Source organism: Sceloporus undulatus, chromosome 2 (genome assembly GCF_019175285.1).
Source record: "Sceloporus undulatus isolate JIND9_A2432 ecotype Alabama chromosome 2, SceUnd_v1.1, whole genome shotgun sequence".
In the NCBI taxonomy this organism is placed as follows: domain Eukaryota; kingdom Metazoa; phylum Chordata; class Lepidosauria; order Squamata; family Phrynosomatidae; genus Sceloporus; species Sceloporus undulatus.
Window position 1 is genome coordinate 84,030,781 of NC_056523.1, and position 19,986 is coordinate 84,050,766.

Below are 19,986 nucleotides of genomic sequence, written 5' to 3' on the forward strand. Positions count from 1 at the left end.
ATTTTTCTGTGGGTTTTTTGGGCTATGTGGCCATGTTCCAGAAAACTTTCTTCCTGAGGTTTCACCAGCATCTGTGGCTGGCATCTTCAGAGAATGCTTTGCCTGGAAAAATTGGGTGTAATTTTATTTATATACTGCCTGTCCAAGGGATTAAGGCAGTTTACAAAATTACATAAACAACTACATAAATTACATAAATAATTTACATAAGCAAATACATAAAATACCTACACAATAGAATCATAGAATCATAGAGTCAGAAGAGACCACAAGGGCCATCCAGTCCAACTGCCTTACTTAACATATACAAACTAAAATCCCATCCCTCATCCCTTAACTTAAATACAATCATCAATTCCAATTGAAATTCATTATATATTTTAAATAAACTTAAAATAAGCAAGTTAAAAAAAATTAAAATAGGCAGGCATAGGAGGGACATTTGGAGCAAACAAGGGCAAACTACATCAATGAGCAGGAGGATCAGTCTGGGAAAGCCTACCGGAAGAGGTCTGTCTTAATAGCCTTCTTAAGGGCATCAAGATCTCTTCTGAAGGTCATTCCATAATTTAAGAGCAGCAGCCGAGTAGGTCCTCTGGGTGACTGCAGCCAAACCTGTTCTTTCTTGGCTGCATTAGATTCATCCCAGAGGACCTGTAAAAGAAGAAGCCCTACTGTGGCCTGTTTCCACATGACCAGGAATTCAGGAATTATGCCCAAAGGAGGGACTGTCATAAACCCAAATCATGAAGATAATGTCAAAGGGAGTTCATATGTGATGAGAGTGAAACAACAAGCATGCAGAGCATCTATTAAGGAAGTTTTACTGCTAGTTTATCCCTGTGAACATTTTAAGTTTCCAACCTTGATTAAGAATATTTCCTCTTTGTCCTTTTTTTCTTCCTCTAGTTGTGCCATCAAGCCCCACAATGGCCTCCTCCACTAGTCTCCCTTCTAACTGTAGCAGTTCCTCTGGGATCTTCTCCTTCTCACCAGCCAACATGGTCTCAGCAGTGAAACAGAAGAGTGCTTTTGCCCCTGTCGTCAGACCACAGACTTCCCCTCCCCCCACCTGTACCAGCACCAATGGGAATAGCCTCCAAGGTATGCCAGTCCTAGCATGTTGCTCTTTTACAGCACTTTGTTTGTCACCTTGTCAGTAAGATAATGGAACTTTGATGGTCTGCAATCTGGTGCAAGACCTTTAATTTCTGGGCCAAATCCTATTTCTAGTCCCAGTTAGAGTAGACTTCCTGAATCTTAATGAAACACTTGCACATGTTCCATCAGTGTAAAGGGTCTACTCTAGTTAGGACTAGCACTAGGATTCAGGTCTCCTATTTCTCCCATTTCTTTCCTTGGTAAAACATACTGCTCATTTTGCCCTTTTGAACTACTGAGATGTGTGTCTTAAAAGCATGGTCTGCGTGTTTGCTTAAAATGAGTAATTATTGCAGCTTACTAACACCAGCCTTTCTCTTTTTTCCTTTCTTATTCCTTGTTGTTGTCTTTTATCAGACCAGTCTTTTGTGGACTCTAGCAAGTACTCCACTGCAGGGTCTCTCCAGGGTCTGGCCTTCTCCTGAAGTACGTTAGTCAATCTTCCCTTCCTTTTTTGATTTTGTTTTTCCTTTGTCATGTCCACATGTGCAAAATCATTACTAATAGCAGCAACATTCATGTGGGTTCAGCACAGGCTGAATATTTTGGTTTGCATATGATGGAATATTACTAAATATATATAGCACATGGTGCATTTATTTAAAGGTCCCCCTGTTATTACCTACCATTAGCACCTTTTGAATGTAAGCTCATTTATCATGCAAACAGTGTCGTGTCTCAAACCCTCTTCAGCTGTCAGTGCACTTCACCTCTGTGTCATCCCATAGATTGATACTGACGTCTTTCCTTTTCTCTAATACAGTGAGTCCTTGTTATCCTTTGGGGTATAGTTCCAGGATCCCCCATGGATAACAAAACCTGTAGTTGCTCATGTCCCATTAAATATAATGGCATAGCAAAATAGTGTCCCTTGTATAAACTGGAAAATCAAGGTTTGCTGTTTGGAATTTATACTTTTAAAAAATATTTTCAAGCCGTAGGTGCTTGAATCCATGGATAAAAATCCATGGATAAGGAGTGTATGTTTAACTCACATATAGAACAATTGCATGTATATAGATTTTCAATCATATAGAACAATTGCATGAATAGAGATTTTCAGTCTATATGTGTGCTTAAGAGCCAGATTTCAACACTGTGTGGGTGCAAGGAAACTCATGTCATGAATCCTCAAGGTGTCACACTAGTTAATACAGCTGGCCCTCCACATTTACAGGCATTAGGAGAACAAGACTCCCCCCCAAGTGTGGAAAATTTGCAAATGAGACAGGACCCGCCCACCTGCTCCTCCGAGGCCTGGGACAGTTGTAGCCATCTGTCCCAGGTGTGGGAAGGGCCAGGGAAGGCCGTGTGAGAGCCACGCCCACCTCCTCCAATGCCTGTGATAGCTCTAGCAAACTGTCCCAGGCATTGGAGGAGGAGCTCGTGTTCAGGATCCCCTGGCCTCTCCAGTTGTGAATAACCAAATTTGTGAATGCCAAGTCTGTGAATGTGAAGGGCCGACTGTACTGTGATTTCACTCCAGTATTGCAGTCACATTTGGGTAATATTTGAGTCTCCTGTGAGTCATCATGGTACTCCAGCATTCCAAAATGGTGAAGCATCCTCTAATAGGGAGCCATGAGACACAGATTTGCACCATTATGGCAAAATGTAGATTGGATTTGCTTTCTTGAGTCCCTGCAGTTGAAAAGGATTTAATCCAGCTAACTGGCAGTCTTCTTTAATTATAGTTGCATTGTTACTGTCTATGTTATATGTAAGCAAGGACTACCTGGAAAAATGAGAAAATTTAGGTTGGATTCACATAGTATTTGAAACTCCTCTCCTTCCTTTTCTTTCCCAGCTCCTTTATGGGGGAAATGTAAGACAGGGAGAGGGGAGCTTATCTGGATTTTCTGACATGTCACCACCACCATGTGGTAAAATTGTTCATTATGATTAGCAATAGCAACAGCAAGTACATTTCTATACTGCTTATCAGTGCACTTAAGCACTCCCTAAGCGGTTTACAATGTGTGTAAGCTAACTGCCCCCAGCAAGCTGGGTATGCATTTAAGCAACCTTGGAAGGATGCTAGGCTGAGTCAACCTTGACCCCTGGCTGGTATTGAACTCACAACCTTGTGGTTTGTGAGTGAGTGGCTTCAGTACAGGCATTTAACTACTATTCACTGGTATCAGAATGCTCTGCTTCTATGTTATTTTCAAAGGAAACTTGCTGGATATATTGTATATTGCAATATCTGCTACAGAAAAATATCATAAGGTGTAGATAGGGTCTGTGTTGCATTTGTTATTGTTTAACACTACTTTGTGGTGTCCTTTTATAAAACTTGGACACCACTAAAATAGTTTCTCACAATTTCTCACATTTTTTAAACAATGGCTACTTTGTAGCATGGCAGCTAATAACATAGGTATTCTGCTGATACTGTGGGCCCTCGTTATCCTCTGGGGTTTGGTTCCAGGACCCCCCATGGGTACCAAACTCCATAGATGCTCAAGTCCCATTTAATACAGTGGCATAATGAAATGTTGTATCTTATATAAAATGGCAAAGTCAAGGCTTGCTATTTGGAATATATATATATTTGAATATTTTCAAGCCATGGATCCATAGTTAAAGAATCTGTGGATACCGAGGACCGACTTTACTTATAAATAGAGTGTTTTTTAAGCAGTATGTAAACTTTATTAGCTCTTACTGTTGCAAATTCAACTTCAGTTGTGATTAATTCCTTGATGATATTTTTGATGTTATTTCTGGGAGAAATGTTTGCTTGCTTGCTTGGTGCTATAGCAAAAGGTGCATGGTATAACTTGTAACAGTTAAAACCCAGAGCCCCTTTAGAAAAACAACAACCCTGAACTGTATGCTAAAAGTCAAAGAAACGCTAAAGTTTATCCAAGCAGTTACTCTTGTGTGTGCTGTGTGCCTTCAAGTAATTTCCCTTACCCTGTGGAATTTTTGACATTTTTTTCCCCCAAAAGTTCACTGTATCAAATTTAGGTTTTGAAAGCTCCTCACTTTAAAAAAAAGTGTGAGAGGAGAAGCCTGTCATTTGCAAAAGTATAACAAGCTGTGATAAGCATGCATAGAATCATAGAATCATAGAGTTGTAAGAGACTTCAAAGGCCATCCAGTCCAGCCCCCCTGCCATGCAGTAATATGCAAGCAAAATACCCCTGACAGGTGACCATGCAGCCTCTGTATAAAAATCTGCAAAGCAGGAGACTACACTACATTATGAGGCAGCATATTATTTGAATGTTGGACTTTGTGCCTACTACCAAGAAAAGGTTCTAGTAAACCTGTGTGTAAGGAAAGTACCTAAATTTGTTCTAGGTCAGTTGGGGTAATATTTAAAATAGAATGCAATGTGTAAAGCAAGTGATTTCTAGTCTTGCCAAAGATCTGTTCTGTTTCAGGTCATTAAAAAGTCATCTTGCGATGGCTTTGCCCTATCACTTCTCAGCTCAAAATCTTAGTTTGAGTTCATGCTCAGTTTTCCTACTTTGCTTCTCACTGAGATGTTCACTTAATTTACCCTGACCCTTTTCTCAGCACTGTAGCAAAAATTTCTGATATTTCTGATATTCTGTATTTAAACTTTCTCAAATTTCTATATACATATCTTGCAAGGGCAAATACAACAGTGCTTAACCACTAATGAAAAAGAGTTTTATGTGCAAGTTTTCAACTTATTCCTCATACTGTATATGCACTGAAGTATTTGGTTAACTGCTAGACCATATACATCATAAAGACAAAATTCCCTAGTTCACTGCTTAGTTTGCTCTGTTCTAAGGCTGCCCTACTGTTACTGTACCACACAATAAAGCTCTGAGAGGAGTATACATTTTCATGCTTACTTAGACTAGAAGGGTCCTCATAATCACCAGCTGCCTCAAACTGTGCTGGAGGTGGAAAGGGTTACTAACACATGCTGTAGTTCATCCTCCCAAAGCTGGGTTTTTATTTCCTTCCTTTCTTCTCTCTAGCTACTAATACAGAATGTGACAAACAGCAAATTTGTCTCTTCTCTCACCTTAAGCCATTTCACATAAGCTTTATTTAAGAGCTACCTATGCCAAATGTGTCTTATGTATCAAAGATTCTCTGGGTTAGGCCATGGGTTTCCGGAAGTGAGAAGCCAGCTTTGTAACTATAGAGCAAATAACACTCTTAGGGCTCATTCCCACTTGCATTTAAATTGGTTTGGGATTTGCCTTCACTCCGTATTGGTAAATCAATTCCAAAATGTCCATCATTCCCACTATGAAAGTGGATCTTTTCATTATCCCCTTGTAATCACTTCTTTTTTAGCACGATTGTGTAATATTAATATTGTCATGGAATAATTTTCTACCACTTTAATAAAATAGTATCTGTTGAGAGAAATGATTTCCACTGAAAGACCATTATTTGCATCAGTTAACCTATAGACAACCAGGCCATGCCACTCTATTACTGCAGAACACATTTATCACATGTAAGGTGTTGTTAGCCTTTGTTCTACAGCAGAAGTCACAGTATGCAGATGTGTGTAAATGAAAGGAGCATATGGCATATTTCATTGAATGGTGCCACCTGTGTTAGGTCTTTGGTTAGCAGATTTTCTTGCAGTTCTAAACTGGTGAAAAAAATTGTCCTCCAGCATTTAATCCACTGTGGAAATATGGTCCAACCAATGTTGTCACCATCCTGTAACTAAACTGAGTTTCACATACTGCACCATGGTACTTACCCATGTCTCTCTTCAGAGATTATGATATTTTAACATTACAGTATCATCTCACTTTTATGACATAAGATTCACTTGACATATATTATTAAAATGGACATTTACATGAACTAACAGTTGATCAATGGTTAGATCCATCTCTGGAGTCCACCACTTTCAAAGCTGATCAGCAATAGTTCACATGTTCTGAAAGACAGTCAGTTTACCAGTGACTCTATGTTTCACTTGTTTCATCCTTGTTATAAAGTACATTGTGAATTCACACTCTTCAAGCTTGTTGATGCTCTGAAGTGGCAGCATCCTGAGACTGGATACCACAGTTCCTCCTAGAATGTATGTTATCCATGAGGTGCTTGCATCAGGAATCAGTGAGGTCTTCCACACTTTGACTTTGGTATGGTTACTCCCATTCTTATAATGTGGTTCAGCATAATTTCTGAGCAGAGAAGTTTAAAGGTTTTTAGCCCTGTTTCTTCATTTGCATCTTGCTTTGCCTGTGGGCATTTCCACATAATACTCTACAGTAAACTGGCTCTGGATGCCCTTGAATGATCATGATCATGGGTCCCATCTTTTCTACCTCTACCTGGGAGCATTTCTCATATCTTCTCCTCTTTGTACTCTTACTTTGTTATTATTATTATTATTATTAACCTTTATTTATAAAGCGCTGTAAATTTACACAGCGCTGTACTTGACAAATGCTCTTCGGGAACATTGTCTTCAAGTTATGTGTCACTTACAGCAGATAGCTTTTGGTGCAATACAACCTGCTCCTTTCATTGCATTTCCAAAATGTAGAACATGAAATACAGAAATTGCTGTGGCCATGTGAACTAAGTTGCTACTCCTACCTCCCTCTGCTTTTGTCAGAAATTGTCCTTTCTCATCCATCCATTCCACTATGAAGCAACAGTAATGTGGAGTCATATTTATCTTCAACACTCGCCTCATCCAGAACACAGCAAATAATTTCCCTTGGACTCCCTTGGACTCTTACTTGCCATTATAAGTATGGGAGGGATAGGAAAGTGCAATCAACAGTACAGGTGGGAGGAGTTGCAGCTGCATATTTTTCTGATTTAGTTCCTGGGTAACAAAAGCTCTCTAGGTTGGCACAACACAAGCAACATTTCTACAGGATTACTTGCTACAGTAATATAGATTGTATATTAACATTAGAGATTGGCTACTGGCAGACATCTTTTAAATGTGTGTACTTTTGTCTATTTTTCTAGATCAGAGATAAAAAAGAACAATTCCTTAAACTATTGCTTGGCCATTTTTAAAGAGCTGCTCTCTCATTCATTGCACACAAAACCCTAGCTATCCAGAATTGTTTTTTTAAAGATGAAGGCCATACATATCACTGATTTGGTATTCCATGAACAGAATGATTTCTCACTCTTGAAGTGAAATGTATATTTGCTGTTGCACATAATTTTAAATATTTTTTGGTCTCAAGGATATAAGTGATTGTAAATGGTAAGGCATTGCATAATAGATAAACTAATTTTTCATTTAGTGCATAACAATGAAGCAGATCTGCATTAATTTATGCTGATTTAATATATACTGCACGCATACACACACACACACACACACACTACAGAATTGTGATTAGGTTCCTCTTGTATCATGCAATAATGATTTAGGACTTCTTTCTAAAGGCTATCCGTTTGGGGGATAAGTCTCACAAATGTGAAATGCCAGCATGCAGGCCTTCATTCCATGGAAATAAAGGGACGGATGTCACATATCCCTAGTCAAGATTGCTCGTTAATCACTACACATGTCACATCCGAATTTGAAATGCTCAGACGGCAAACTGACATCAGCTTTCATCATAATTTTGTTAACATCTCCATCTTCTAATATGAGAGTAAAACTAAGTTAGGCAGGTCATTTTGGTCCTTGTAGTGAGGCTAAAAGTACCTCCAACATTGTATTATTTTACACTGCCCAATGTATGCAATAACTACTTTGTGTTTATTATTGCCTAACTAAGCTACTCTGTGAAAGGAGAGTGTAGGGTTCTTGTGTTCAGAGACCCATAAGATTTTGCTTATAAAGTTTAGAAACCAGCCAAAGTGTTAAATGTTATTTTAAATAGATGCCATTGTACAGTTGTTGTTTTCAAATATGTATTTACTTCCTCTACCACCACCCCATAATATCCTGACACACATTAAGACAAAATGCTGAAAATAATACCGATAATAGCCATAAAATAATACTCATAAATAGGTTATTAAAATATAAAAATAAGTATTTTCTCAAGTTTGGAAGGATCTGGTGATATTTCCCTTTTTAGAATCCTTTAACACTGAACCAAGAAAAAGCCTAGGTGGTCTTGTTACATGAGGCACTTAAAGTACAAAAGTAGCATGATAAGATGTTGGCAGAATAGAAATATGAAACCTTTTAAGCAGGAAGAAAATCAGAATGTCATTTTGCTTTTTGACTTGTAATTTAATTCAGAAGTATTAGGCTTCTTCAGTAATAATAATACTGATAGCTGTTCTTTGAAAAACCTATTTTGTGTATTGTATTTTATGCCGTTTCTCTTCCACTGACACAGTCTCTTGCATTTTATCAACTGTAAAATGTTAAACTTTCCTAAAAGGATGAATCATCTTTGCTCAGAAAATTATGGTACAGTTACCACAAATGCCCAGTACAGAAAATCTACAAAAAACGTTTTATTGTGTATCAGTTGTTCTGATATGCCTAACTGCTCAGTGGTGATGGATTAGAATGGACAATCTTTAGTGGGAAGTGGTAGCAGATCTAAAGATAACAAGGATTCTGCAGTGGGGATATGGAGAGTTTTTTCCTTGATGCCTTGTGTCTGTTCTAAAAACAGTTCAGTTCTAAAAATATGCCACAACTCCCACCTTTAAAATTTTAGTATTTTTGTTTTACCTAATGTTCCTCAATGGCTAAAACATTTCTTTCAGTTATACAATTTTTATCCATCAGAAATTGAATCATAGAGTTGGAAGAGACCACAAGGGCCATCCAGTCCAACCCCATGCCATGCAGAAATTCACAATCAAAGCACCCCTGACAGATGGCCATCCAACCTCTGTTAGCTAATACTCCAGAAGGCAGGATCAGAATTCAAAATTATCATAACAGATTAGAGATTTGGGCCAAAAATGAAAAAAGTTAATTTCAACAGGGAGAAATTTCATAGGCAGAAATAATAATAATGAATTTAGGTTCAGGCTGTCAGACAGACTATACCTTCCCATTTGAGTCTGTTCAGGCTCTGAAATTTGTGGAAAAGACAGTCTCTCAGTCCCACTACATTCACAGCAATTGCCAGTGAGGATGCAAGGTGGGACTTTCTTGGTGACTGCTCCAAAGGTCTGGAACTCGTATCCCAAGTAGGCCAGAATGAACCCATCTTTTCTATTCTTCCATTGGCAGTCAAATACTTTTTCCCCTAATAGGTTTTTAGAACTAATCGTTTTTAAAGAAGTTTTTAAGAATGTGATAACCCAAACTCTTGGTTTAGCAAATAATTCATAATGTCTCAGTAAACCAGTACTTGCCACGGTTGTCAGAATCTGAATATTTAAATATTCAGAATTCTACACAATGAATAGTTCAAAGTGTAACCTGTAACCTGTTATCACATCTAGTCTTTCTTCCAAAAGCTGTTCATCTAATCAAACCTCCACTGAAGATTAAAGACATTCCTTGTTTGTAAGGATTTTATTCACATTATGGTGATTTTTTTTTTTAAGAATCCCCTAGAAGCAGACAGACTGCAAGTTTCTTTTCAAAAGGAATGGCTGTTCTGCTACCAGAATAAGTCATATCCTTAGGGTGCCTGGTCCCAATTGGATGGGTACATTTTGCATTCTTGTCTTCTCTTGGATTACTTCATTTAGTCATTGCCATTTGCTTAAACTGCCTTCTCCTTGCTGATTAGTCTTGTAATTCATGCACATATGGTGATGTTTGGGTATAAAATATTCCCTCCCACTTTCTCCCACGAAGTCTGCAAGTCTTTCACTTTGGCTTGGTTCTTATCAAATTATTGCAGTTGTAATTAAAGCACAATGAATTAGAACAAGTCATGGTCTGAGTTCTTCCCTAAGAAATCACTTGCCCAGATGTTTGAGATGGCTGCTCTGATCTTAAATCATGTGTCTATGAAGTGCATCAATCTAAAGACCAGCATTCATTTTACATTCTCTCACAAATAACCATGCAGCTGACATTTTAAAGAGTTAGTCTTTTTGCAACAATCACCATGAACCATGTGTGACTCCCAGCTGTACTGATGCATTTGCTAGCAATAGGTTGCTTTTGGTATTACGTAGTAAGTGTAGGACTTTCTTTGTCTTTACAGACCTTTCCAGGCCCAAACTTCCTGATCTACAGATAGCTTACATTGGAAGAATTTGGTGTAAGACAGTTTAGTCACACTGAACTCAATTTGATAGCAAATAGTTTTTAACTAAAACTTTAACTTGGTGAGTGTACTGGACTAGTTGTGTCACCATCTGCTGTAGAGCATATTATACAGGTGTTGTTTGGGGACAACAAAAATGTAACTCATGTTGATGAAATCTTCTTTGTCTATTACAAAACACTACCTTTTGTGAATAAAGTGATGTTTATATTAAACCTGCAGTGTTACTGCTAGTAACAATGTGCTTCCTTTTGGTGGGAATGCTGAGTAACAGTGGTAAAGGCAAGCCCTCGAATTGCCCTCATAGTATGACTATTTCTTCTGCCAGCATTATGCTTACATTATGATGGCGGCAGCAGCTGCTGGATTTCAAACTAACAACAATATGGGAGATTCATATATTCAGTGGTTTCAGCTGGACCAAATTTTCATCACTTGACATCTCACAACAGTCAGGTCAAATTTGAATTGAAACTAATATGTGAAAAATAGAGGTGCAGAGAGATCTGAATACCCTTCTAACTACCTTTTTGAGGTCAAGTATGTCCTATACATATTTATTTGTGTATGTCTGCCAAAAAACAAAGGCCAAAAATACTCAAGGACACAATTGTAGAAGTTAAAAAAAAACCCACATAATTTGTATGATTATGAAAAATTAATAAAGATATTTTTTAAAAAGAAGTTAAAAAACATGCACGCTGCTGACAAAATGGATAATGAGAACTCTTTTCATGCTTTCATCATACTAGAACTTATTATAACTGAATGAAAATTATATGCCATCATATCACCCTGAACATGTCTGGTCTTGTCTGATTTTGGAAGCTAAACAGGTAGCTATCCAGGTGAGACTTGAAAAGGATCCTTCCTGAAGTGCTGGAAAGCAAATACTGCCAGTCACAGTTGACAGTCCTAGGCCAGATACACCAATTGTTTGAGCTTAGTATAAGGTAGCTTCCTGTACTGTATTTCTAGATAACTGATTGAGAGTAGATGTAGGATTGCTAGCAAAATTAATACATCTTCTCAGAATCTGTCCTAAATTTATGATGCCATCACAGACTGTAGTGAAGGCCATTTTGATTTTGCTTAGATTACTTGAAAACATACTTGGCTACATAGATGGAGGAAAGGTTTACCTCTGGCAATTTTCCAAGGGAAGTCCATTTCACCTACTCATGATGACCTTCAGAAAGCTGGATAAAGACCTTTCTTTTTAGGAGGGCATTCAGTTGTTAGTTTATACTGCTGTTTTCATGTTTTGTGTTACTTGTAAATTGGAAGAAAATGTTTTAAAATTATTGCCTTAGCACTTCTCAGAGATAAAGTATGGAATATCCACATTTTAAAATATTTAAAACGGACAAACAGTAGCTCTAAAGTCTAAAGCATCAGCTATAGTAGGGCAGAGCTATTGCAGACATGTCAAAAGAAGCAAACACAGCAGCATGGTCTGAAACAGAGCTGCAATTTCATTTATTTGCAGGCACTGGTAGGTTTAATTTGAGAGAAGGGTGAGTGTGAAGTCTTAGTCTATTAACAAGATGTATTAACTGCTATCTAAAGAGCTGGCCTGGCTGCTCATTCCTCATTTGGTTCACTCAGTGGATGGCTCAGGCGTGAGCCTTCTACTTCATCCAAACGTCATGCCACATTTGCTGGCCTCTTGTAAGAATATTAGCCCCCAGCCAGACAGAGGATTTGAGACAAAGTAGATGGTTTCTTTGATCTTGTTTTTACAGAAGTGTCAGCAATAGCTTAAGATTCGTGTTTGGTATGGAACTCATGAAGTAACAACTGCTAATAATCAAGAGCAATTCTGTGTCAGTACAGTATGTATCACAACTATGTGTTAGTTTTTGCAGGATGTTTCCACAAGTTACTTTTTTGTGGCATACTATTCTTATGCAAAGGGATTTTGTAGCATCTTTCAGACTAACTGAAATAAATAAGTTGGTAGCATGAGCTTTCATAGACTTGAGCCTTCTTCTCACATGCATCTGAGGAAGTGGGGTCAGGCCTACAAAAGCTCATGCTAACAACTTCTTCCTTTCAGTTAGTCTCAAAGATTCTACAAGATCTCTTTCCATACTGATTTTCCAAACTAACATGGCTATATGTTTGAATTTTAATACTATTCTTATGTTGTATGTGGGGAAGATAATAGCTGTTCTACATCTGTCATTTGAAAAATCTAAATAAAATATGGGGGGGCATTTTTATGAGCCATAAATCAACTACTTCTTTTGAAAATTATAAAATGATGGTTTTAATCTCCCTTGAGCAATGGCAATATTCTTAATTATTGACAATGTTACTTCTGCGATACAAAGGCTAAATGAGAATTATGGATTGATTATGCATTTTACCTTGCTTACATGGGACTTACATTCTCATAGATACACTTGCTGTTTCATCCTTGATATACATCCTGACTTTAAAAAAAATAATCTGGTCTATGTTCTATCTGAAACATGTTGTTCTAGAGTAGCTACATTGCTGTAGACATTATTTTTTTATTCCCAAACTTTTAGCTAATATAATGTGTAAATCCTGTGGTCAATGAACTGCTACTATATATTTGGAATGAATGCTTTCTTACACAAAATGATCTTTCTCTTTTTTTCTCCCCCCCCCCTCCTCTTCTTTATCCCTTTTAACAGCTATATCTGGCATGATAGTTCCCCCCATGTGAAAGAATTGCCTTGAAGAATTAACTAATGAAGAAGCTGCATTCTGCTTCAGAACAAAGTCTGACACAAGTCCCAGTGTGGAACTTTTAACTCAGGCCTTTTTTAAAAAAGAAAAAAAGGGAAAAAAGGAAGAATCTCATAATAATTGCAGTTTTTAAACAAAAATGGGAAATTGTTTTGTTGTTGCAAAATAATACTGAAGTTCATCCAGCATCTGCAAGTGCAAGGTGTTATTTTGAGCTGTCCATCCCAAGTACTTGAGAATGAGATTTACATTATGTCATGGAGAAAATCCAATTATGTTTAACTCAGTCACCATTTGTCTTTTACAAATCATAATGAAAGGAGGCGTGCCATCACTAAAATCCACTTTGAGACTTTTTTTAAAAAATCCGTAATAAAGGGGAATGAAGTGGCAACACTTAAAAGTGGTTTATATGGAACAGAAGTAGAAGTGCCAGTTTGGGGAGGGGGGTGTTTTTCCTGAGAATAGTACTGGCTGTTCCAGTTAAGGGTTGGCTCATATGTGTTACTTATCCAGCAACAATTCACTGTTTTACATTCTCTTTCTATCTCTCTCTCTCTCTGTGTGTCTACATAGATGTACACAGATACACACAATTGTCATTTTTTGGGATTGTGTTTCAGAGGCAGCAAGAATTCTTTGACATCCCCATCCACCTCCACCCCTTTCTTACAAAGCTGTACTTAGGTGATTGTGTAAATAATGTGAACAGAAAATTAACAAAAGTGTAACAAAGGACATGCATACCCCATCGTTACCTTGGAAAACTGAGTGCCTCTGGAAGCAATGCTGAAAATTGCAGAATCGGATTAACATGGCTCTCTATCTTTAGTTTATACCAGGACTATCCTAAATGGATGACATCCCTAAGTACAATTTAAATCCTTTGGGATTTGATGTGGGAGGATACAGACACAAGCATGAACCACCTTATGGCATTTTTGCAACAGAAATATTTTCCCTTACATTTGCAGGTTTTCTCCATCCTTATTTTGGGTCAGGAAGCAGAGCCAAAATTCATCCTGTCATCTCCAGACATGACCCAAAAGCACACACAAACACACACACAACCGAAAACAAAAGGGACATGTCTGTTTTGAGCTGCGATTACTTTTGTATCAGTCAGCCTTTTCAGTTTGCAACAGGTAGTGGTGTTTTTGATAGAAAAAGTAAAATATAAAAGAAGGGTGAAGAGACAGAGAGTTGTGTGAAGGTTGCTAAATAAACCTTTACTTACAGGAATGTAGCTCTCATTACCTGGGGAAGTGTTCTTAGTCAAAGAGGCATCACACCTCTAAGGACACAGTACCCGATACTTCTTGTTCCCCTTTGCTGTTGCGTTTTGTACGTCGTTATAAATAATGTAGATTTTTTTGTGAATTTTTTTGGCCAAAGTTATTGTTCTATTTATACAATTTAATGTCTTAAGACAGTTTTTCAATCTCATGCACCCACACATGCACACAAAAAAGTATTACTGCATATTTTGCAAAACAAGCTCACTACCTTTAAGATTGCACATGCTTGCAAAATGAGTTAAAGAAAAAAAGCTTTTTTAAAAAAAGAAGAATTTTGTAAAATATCCATATAAATAATGTATTTATCTTTGGAATTTGTACATTGCTTTTTTCCCTGCAGCATCCCAGTTTATTTTATTGTGTATGTTTGCTATGTGAAAAGTGCTAATTTGTTTGGTCATTCACAAGTGTATTAGCTGTTTAAATGTGATTTTAATACAATTCATTTATAGGATATTTTTAGTAATTGTTTTAAACCATGCTTCCATTTTTGTTTTATTTTCACCCAAAAGCCATTGTCTATTTTTGTATTATTTGTAAGTTAAGAAGGTTTTTTTTCCAATATATGGCAAAAAGTAGCATATTATTCTTGTAGCATTTAGTTATGTAGATTTTTAAAAGTATCCTTTGCTTTTGAGGCTTATAAAAGAAATCTAATGCTGTTTTACTCTATTAATATGCATGGAATCTCTCCCCTTTGGAGTGACGCATTTTTTTGTGCATTAAATATGGGGAGAAACTTCATAGAAATCAATGAAAATACTTTCTTTCTTGTCTGCTTGTATATTTCTCTGTCTTTCACATAAATATAAACCAGCAGATTGGATGCCTTAACAATGCAAATCATATTCATTTCACTTGTACATTGTACTGCGCACCAGAACTGTCAATCATCACTAACATTCTAAGGGAAAAAAAGGAATTTGAAAAGCACAAAAGAACTGTTTTGTTACCTTAAGACAATGTGACTTTTTTCTAGACAAGCAACAATGCTGCAACTGTGCATGCTTCCTGTATGAATTTTGCAATGGATTTCACTCAGATGTCACTGTGTGATCTTTTTGGGAAGGGAAGTGGGGTGGGAGGGGAGAGAAAGATGAAAAAATCCATAAGGTTTTTTCCCCCATGAAACAAGAAGAACACACTCACAGATAAAGAAACTGGAAAATATAAGCATATCAATGTATTGCTTCTCTATAGTCCAAGCATTTATTCTAATTCACATAGTAAGCAATGGCACTGCAATGTAATCAAATTTAAAGCCATATTTTGTCCAGTGATGCCCTCCACTGAACCCCATTCAGTCAGAGTTGCACCTATTTAGACACTCATATGAAGTCATATACATGTACCGGCCTCCCCTTCAGTGTCCAAAGATCCCTTGACAATATGTAGAATTTGTTTCTGTCTTCAAGTATTTGTGCCAGAAATAAAAGAAGGAAATTTATATTTAAAAATCTCCCTGCCCCAAATAGTTCCTGTGACTTTTACGTGATTTTTAAAGATGTCGCTCTTCACAGAATATGGCTTTAAGTGGAAATGATCATGTTTCAGTCTTTACAAAATGAAGCCTCACGCTGACTGGATTGTGTGAAGGATGCTTATTTCTGCTCCACTCTACCAGACTGCATCTAAAATGGAAGTCATTTCTGAATCGACTAATCTTTCACCTTCTTAACTAAACCTTTTGGAATAGACACAAACACTGTACAGTTCTATTGTTAGAGAAAACTAACTACTGTAGAGATTGTTATAATTTTTTTGCAGAAATTCAAGCTGTAAAAACTTTTCAACTTTCACAATATTTAATTAAAGTTACTTCCTGTCTGTGAGTGCAGCTCCTGGCTGTGTGTTTATTCAATTGATCCTGCTAAGGCAACAGTAACAGCTGAATATGAGACAGCAGCAGCAGCCAAGTGCATATGTAGTCTGCATTCTTCTGCTGCAAAATATGAAGCCACAAAAAGTGTCAGGAGGGGTGTTGGGAGAGAATAGGACTCTGTGAGCAACCTAGGATAAACTGATAATGATTCATGAATGAAAACTATTTTGTATTTACCACTTAGAAGGCAATCACCATCTCGTCATGCATCTTGCCGGCTCTGTTGGATAAATAATCTATCCATAACTGGCCCAACATCTTCATCTTAAAGAATAATCTACATGCAGAGAAGGGAAAATATAGAAGATGCTTTTTATAAAGTGACCTCTGGTCCATTGGTAGGCAACATCAAATGTAAGGAACTCACAGAGTAGCTCTGAGAAAGCTCTAAAGACCTGAAAAAACTGTGGCTAGTTGGAATGTTCTGTGACCTAGTCGGGCAAGTGCTATGAAATTGTATATGGTGGCTCTGGAGGACCCCAGGAAGTCTTGGCGGATGATGTCATTGTCTCTGTCTTACTATGGTGACATAGCTAGACATTTCAGTGCCCCTACTGTACACTAAAATAGTCATGGAGTGAGAGGTGCAGCAGATAAAAGGTGAGTTGTGGGGCGTAAGAGAGGAAACACAATGTAGCTCTGTTGGCAGAAATGTTATGCCACATCTCTATGATATGGAATCTCGGCCCTAACTAAAATGGTTTCTTTTTTACTTAGTTTGCTTATGGTATAAAACACATGTCACCTTCACCTCATTAAACACAATGGAGCCTGTGGCTACAGCAACAAGTGCAGCCCTTGCACTACATGATTTGCCTCCTCCACCATTTAGTAAGCCCAGGCCACACCCTGACTATAAAAGCATCCCAAAAGTAACCATTATACTGCAAAAATAGTGGTTTAATCACCCCACTGAATGGGGCATTAGAACACAGAACAATGGATGCAAGCTACAGGAAAAGAGATTCCTCCTTAACATTAGAAGGAACTCCCTGACAGTAAGAGCTGTTTGATAGTGGAACACACTCCCTCAGAGGGTGGTGGAGTCTCCTCCTTTGGGGGTCTTTAAACAGAGGTTGGATGGCCATCTGTCGGGTATGCTTTCATTGTGATTGCTTGCATGGCAGGGGGTTGGATGGCCCTTTTGGTCTCTTCCAGCTCCATGATTCTATTCTGTTCTATTGTACTTTTGCAATGAGGATAACGTCACTTACTGTATATCCTTATTATTGGAGAAATGAATTAATTACAACAGCACATTACTTCCACTCTGGTCTAATCATTCTGCCTAAAAACAGAAAGCGTATAAAAATCAAAAATCAAATTTATAGAGAAGGGCTGTTGTTTAGTGATAGACAATGAACTTTGTGTGGGAGAAGTCCCAGTTCCATTCATAGTCATATTTAATGTCTAGTATAAATTATAGTATCCATTATAATTTAATGTATATAAAATCTTTCCTGTTTCTTCCTGCCCTATATGTACCTCAATATGTTATGCCACTTTTTTAATATGGCCAGAAGTTCAAATAAGCCTGTTTACTTCACCACTTTGTTTCCTGGCAAACTTTTGGAAGTGACTTTTAAATATTTTATTCTTGTCAGCAGATCACAGCTGAATGACCTTCAGTGACATCTGGCTATCATACCAGCATGCCTACTCACATTTAGCAGGCTGAATGTCAAATCTGTGGTTTTAGCACACACACTCTCTTTCTCTTAATAGATAGATGACAGTGACACAGACAGATAAATAGGACCCTTCTCCAGTTTTTGGACATAGTTCTAGTTCTAGGACCCCAGGCCTAGTTCTCAGGGATTTCAGAGTCCTAATTTTTCCACTTTGATACTCTTTTTAGTCTGATTCACCCAATGAAGTACCTCATTAGAAAAATGCATCACTTTTGAGAGATTTTGTTCCAAAAGCCAGCAAAAAGGGTAGCAGTTACTGGGGAATATAAGCTAGAGTGGTCCCCAAACTGTGCTCTTTAAGGGATTTTGGACTTCAGCTCCCAGATTATTGGCCAACATGGCTGAGGCTTCTGGGAACAGAAGTCCAAAATCTCTTAAAGGGCACAGTTTGGGGACTACTGAGCTAGAAGCTCTTGCATTCCTGTTCTGTTTGTGTGTTTCCAAAGACAATGGTTTGGCTACTGTAAGAACAGAGTGCTAGACTAGATCAGGCTGTGCTGGTTTTCCCCTTTTCTTTGGCTGCTGGAGCCCTTTTACACTACATAATTATAGTGATATCATTTCACTATAACCATCATGGCAACATCTTAAGGAATCCCAAGATTGCAGTTTAGGAAGGGGCATTTACAATTCTCAGTCAGAGAGCACTAGTGCTACTACTGTGTAGTGGGAAAGGGCTTTTAAGCAGAGGACAACAGTTCCCCAACAGCTGGATCTCTTCCAACATCGGAGGGTGATAGAGTCTCCTTCCTTGGAGGTCTTTAAACAGAGGCTGGATGGCCATCTGTCAGGGATGCTTTGATTTGGATTTCCTGCATGGCAGGGGGTTGGACTGGATGGCCCTAGTGGTCTCTTCCAACTCTATGATTCTATGATTCTATGATTCTATGATCCCAAATAACAACATTATTTGGAAAACTTGTCAGACTGCTAGATTATTCATCACAACCTACAGTGGTGTTATGCCTGTTTGACTCCTGATTCAACCTGACATTACCTGACAGGCTTTTTCAATACAAAGAGATACAGCTGCACATTAGCAAGGCCTTTAATAATGGGATGGAAGGCACAGTTCAGTTAGGCTTTTCAGGATTAATTTTTATCATAATTTTTGTCATGCCACATAATTATTTAGAGACCAAATCAGCAAGGTAAAAAACAAACAAACCCAAAACCACACACACACACACACACCCAAAGAGAGCTACAAAGGCAAGATAAAATGTTCATTTCTCTTATACAGGTTGAGTATACCTTATCCAAAATGTGTGGGACCATGGGTGTTCCATATTTTGGGTTTTTCTTTCAGATCTTTGGATTTTGTACTTGTATTTGCATTGAGATATCTTGGAAATAAGTCCAGACATGAAATTAATTCATGTTTCATATACCCATTATACCTTTTAACATAACCTGAAGGTAATTTTATACAATTTTTAAAATAATTTTGTGCATGAGACACAGTTTGTGGGGAGGATGAACCTGCATCGAATTTTACTTTTCCCCCAGCCTGCTGGTTTTATATATACAAATATGTGTACATGCAAACTTCTAAATGCAATTGGATGGGGTTGCAAGTTATACCTGTTCGCAGCAGAGATGATGCAGCACCAGGAAGTAGCGGAGCACAGAGGATTCCTGAAGGCTGTCCTTTTCATATGTGGAAGATAGCTGAAAGAGATAGTAATCTTCAGATGTTAATCCACATTACAAAGGGTGAGGTGCAATGTCTGGTGAACCACATGACTCCCACCCCTGACTCAGAAGGGCAGCATCAGTTGGCTAAACATGGGGAGCCTTGAGTAGTAGAACTTGAGAATTTCAATAAGGCTCCCCGGTCTTTCTCTTAAAATCCAAACACTGAGAGAGCTACTGTGTTTCCACATTCATTGTTTAATTTCCCCTGTCTCTCTTAGCGGTTGATCTTCTAGACTCCAGGAGGAGGTGGAGCCAGTGGTGTAAATATGAGGTCTATGTGGAAAAATAAGGGTATTGCCCCTCCAAATAAGAATTCTGCTCCCCCATGAAATTTTCCTTTGGTCCTCAAATTTCTAGCATTGCAGAGAGTGAGACACTGAAAACTGTTCACACCTAGA

The 19,986-nt window shown here is 37.9% G+C and overlaps 1 protein-coding gene across 4 annotated transcripts in view; it reads left to right on the forward strand.

Annotated features, from left to right (window-relative positions):
* The window catches only part of EBF1 (EBF transcription factor 1), a 496,283-nt gene extending 480,146 nt beyond the window's left edge, over window positions 1–16,137 (forward strand). For 3 of the 4 annotated variants that reach the window (XM_042449790.1, XM_042449791.1, XM_042449792.1), the window contains exons 15-17: window positions 910–1,104; window positions 1,519–1,587; window positions 12,965–16,137. In XM_042449790.1, coding sequence (XP_042305724.1) covers window positions 910–1,104; window positions 1,519–1,586 — 263 coding nt within the window. In that variant the 3' untranslated portion in view covers window position 1,587; window positions 12,965–16,137. The remainder of the gene's footprint in view (window positions 1–909; window positions 1,105–1,518; window positions 1,588–12,964) is intronic. The other variant, XM_042449793.1, reaches the window with a different exon arrangement.
* The last annotated feature ends 3,849 nt before the right edge of the window (window positions 16,138–19,986 follow it).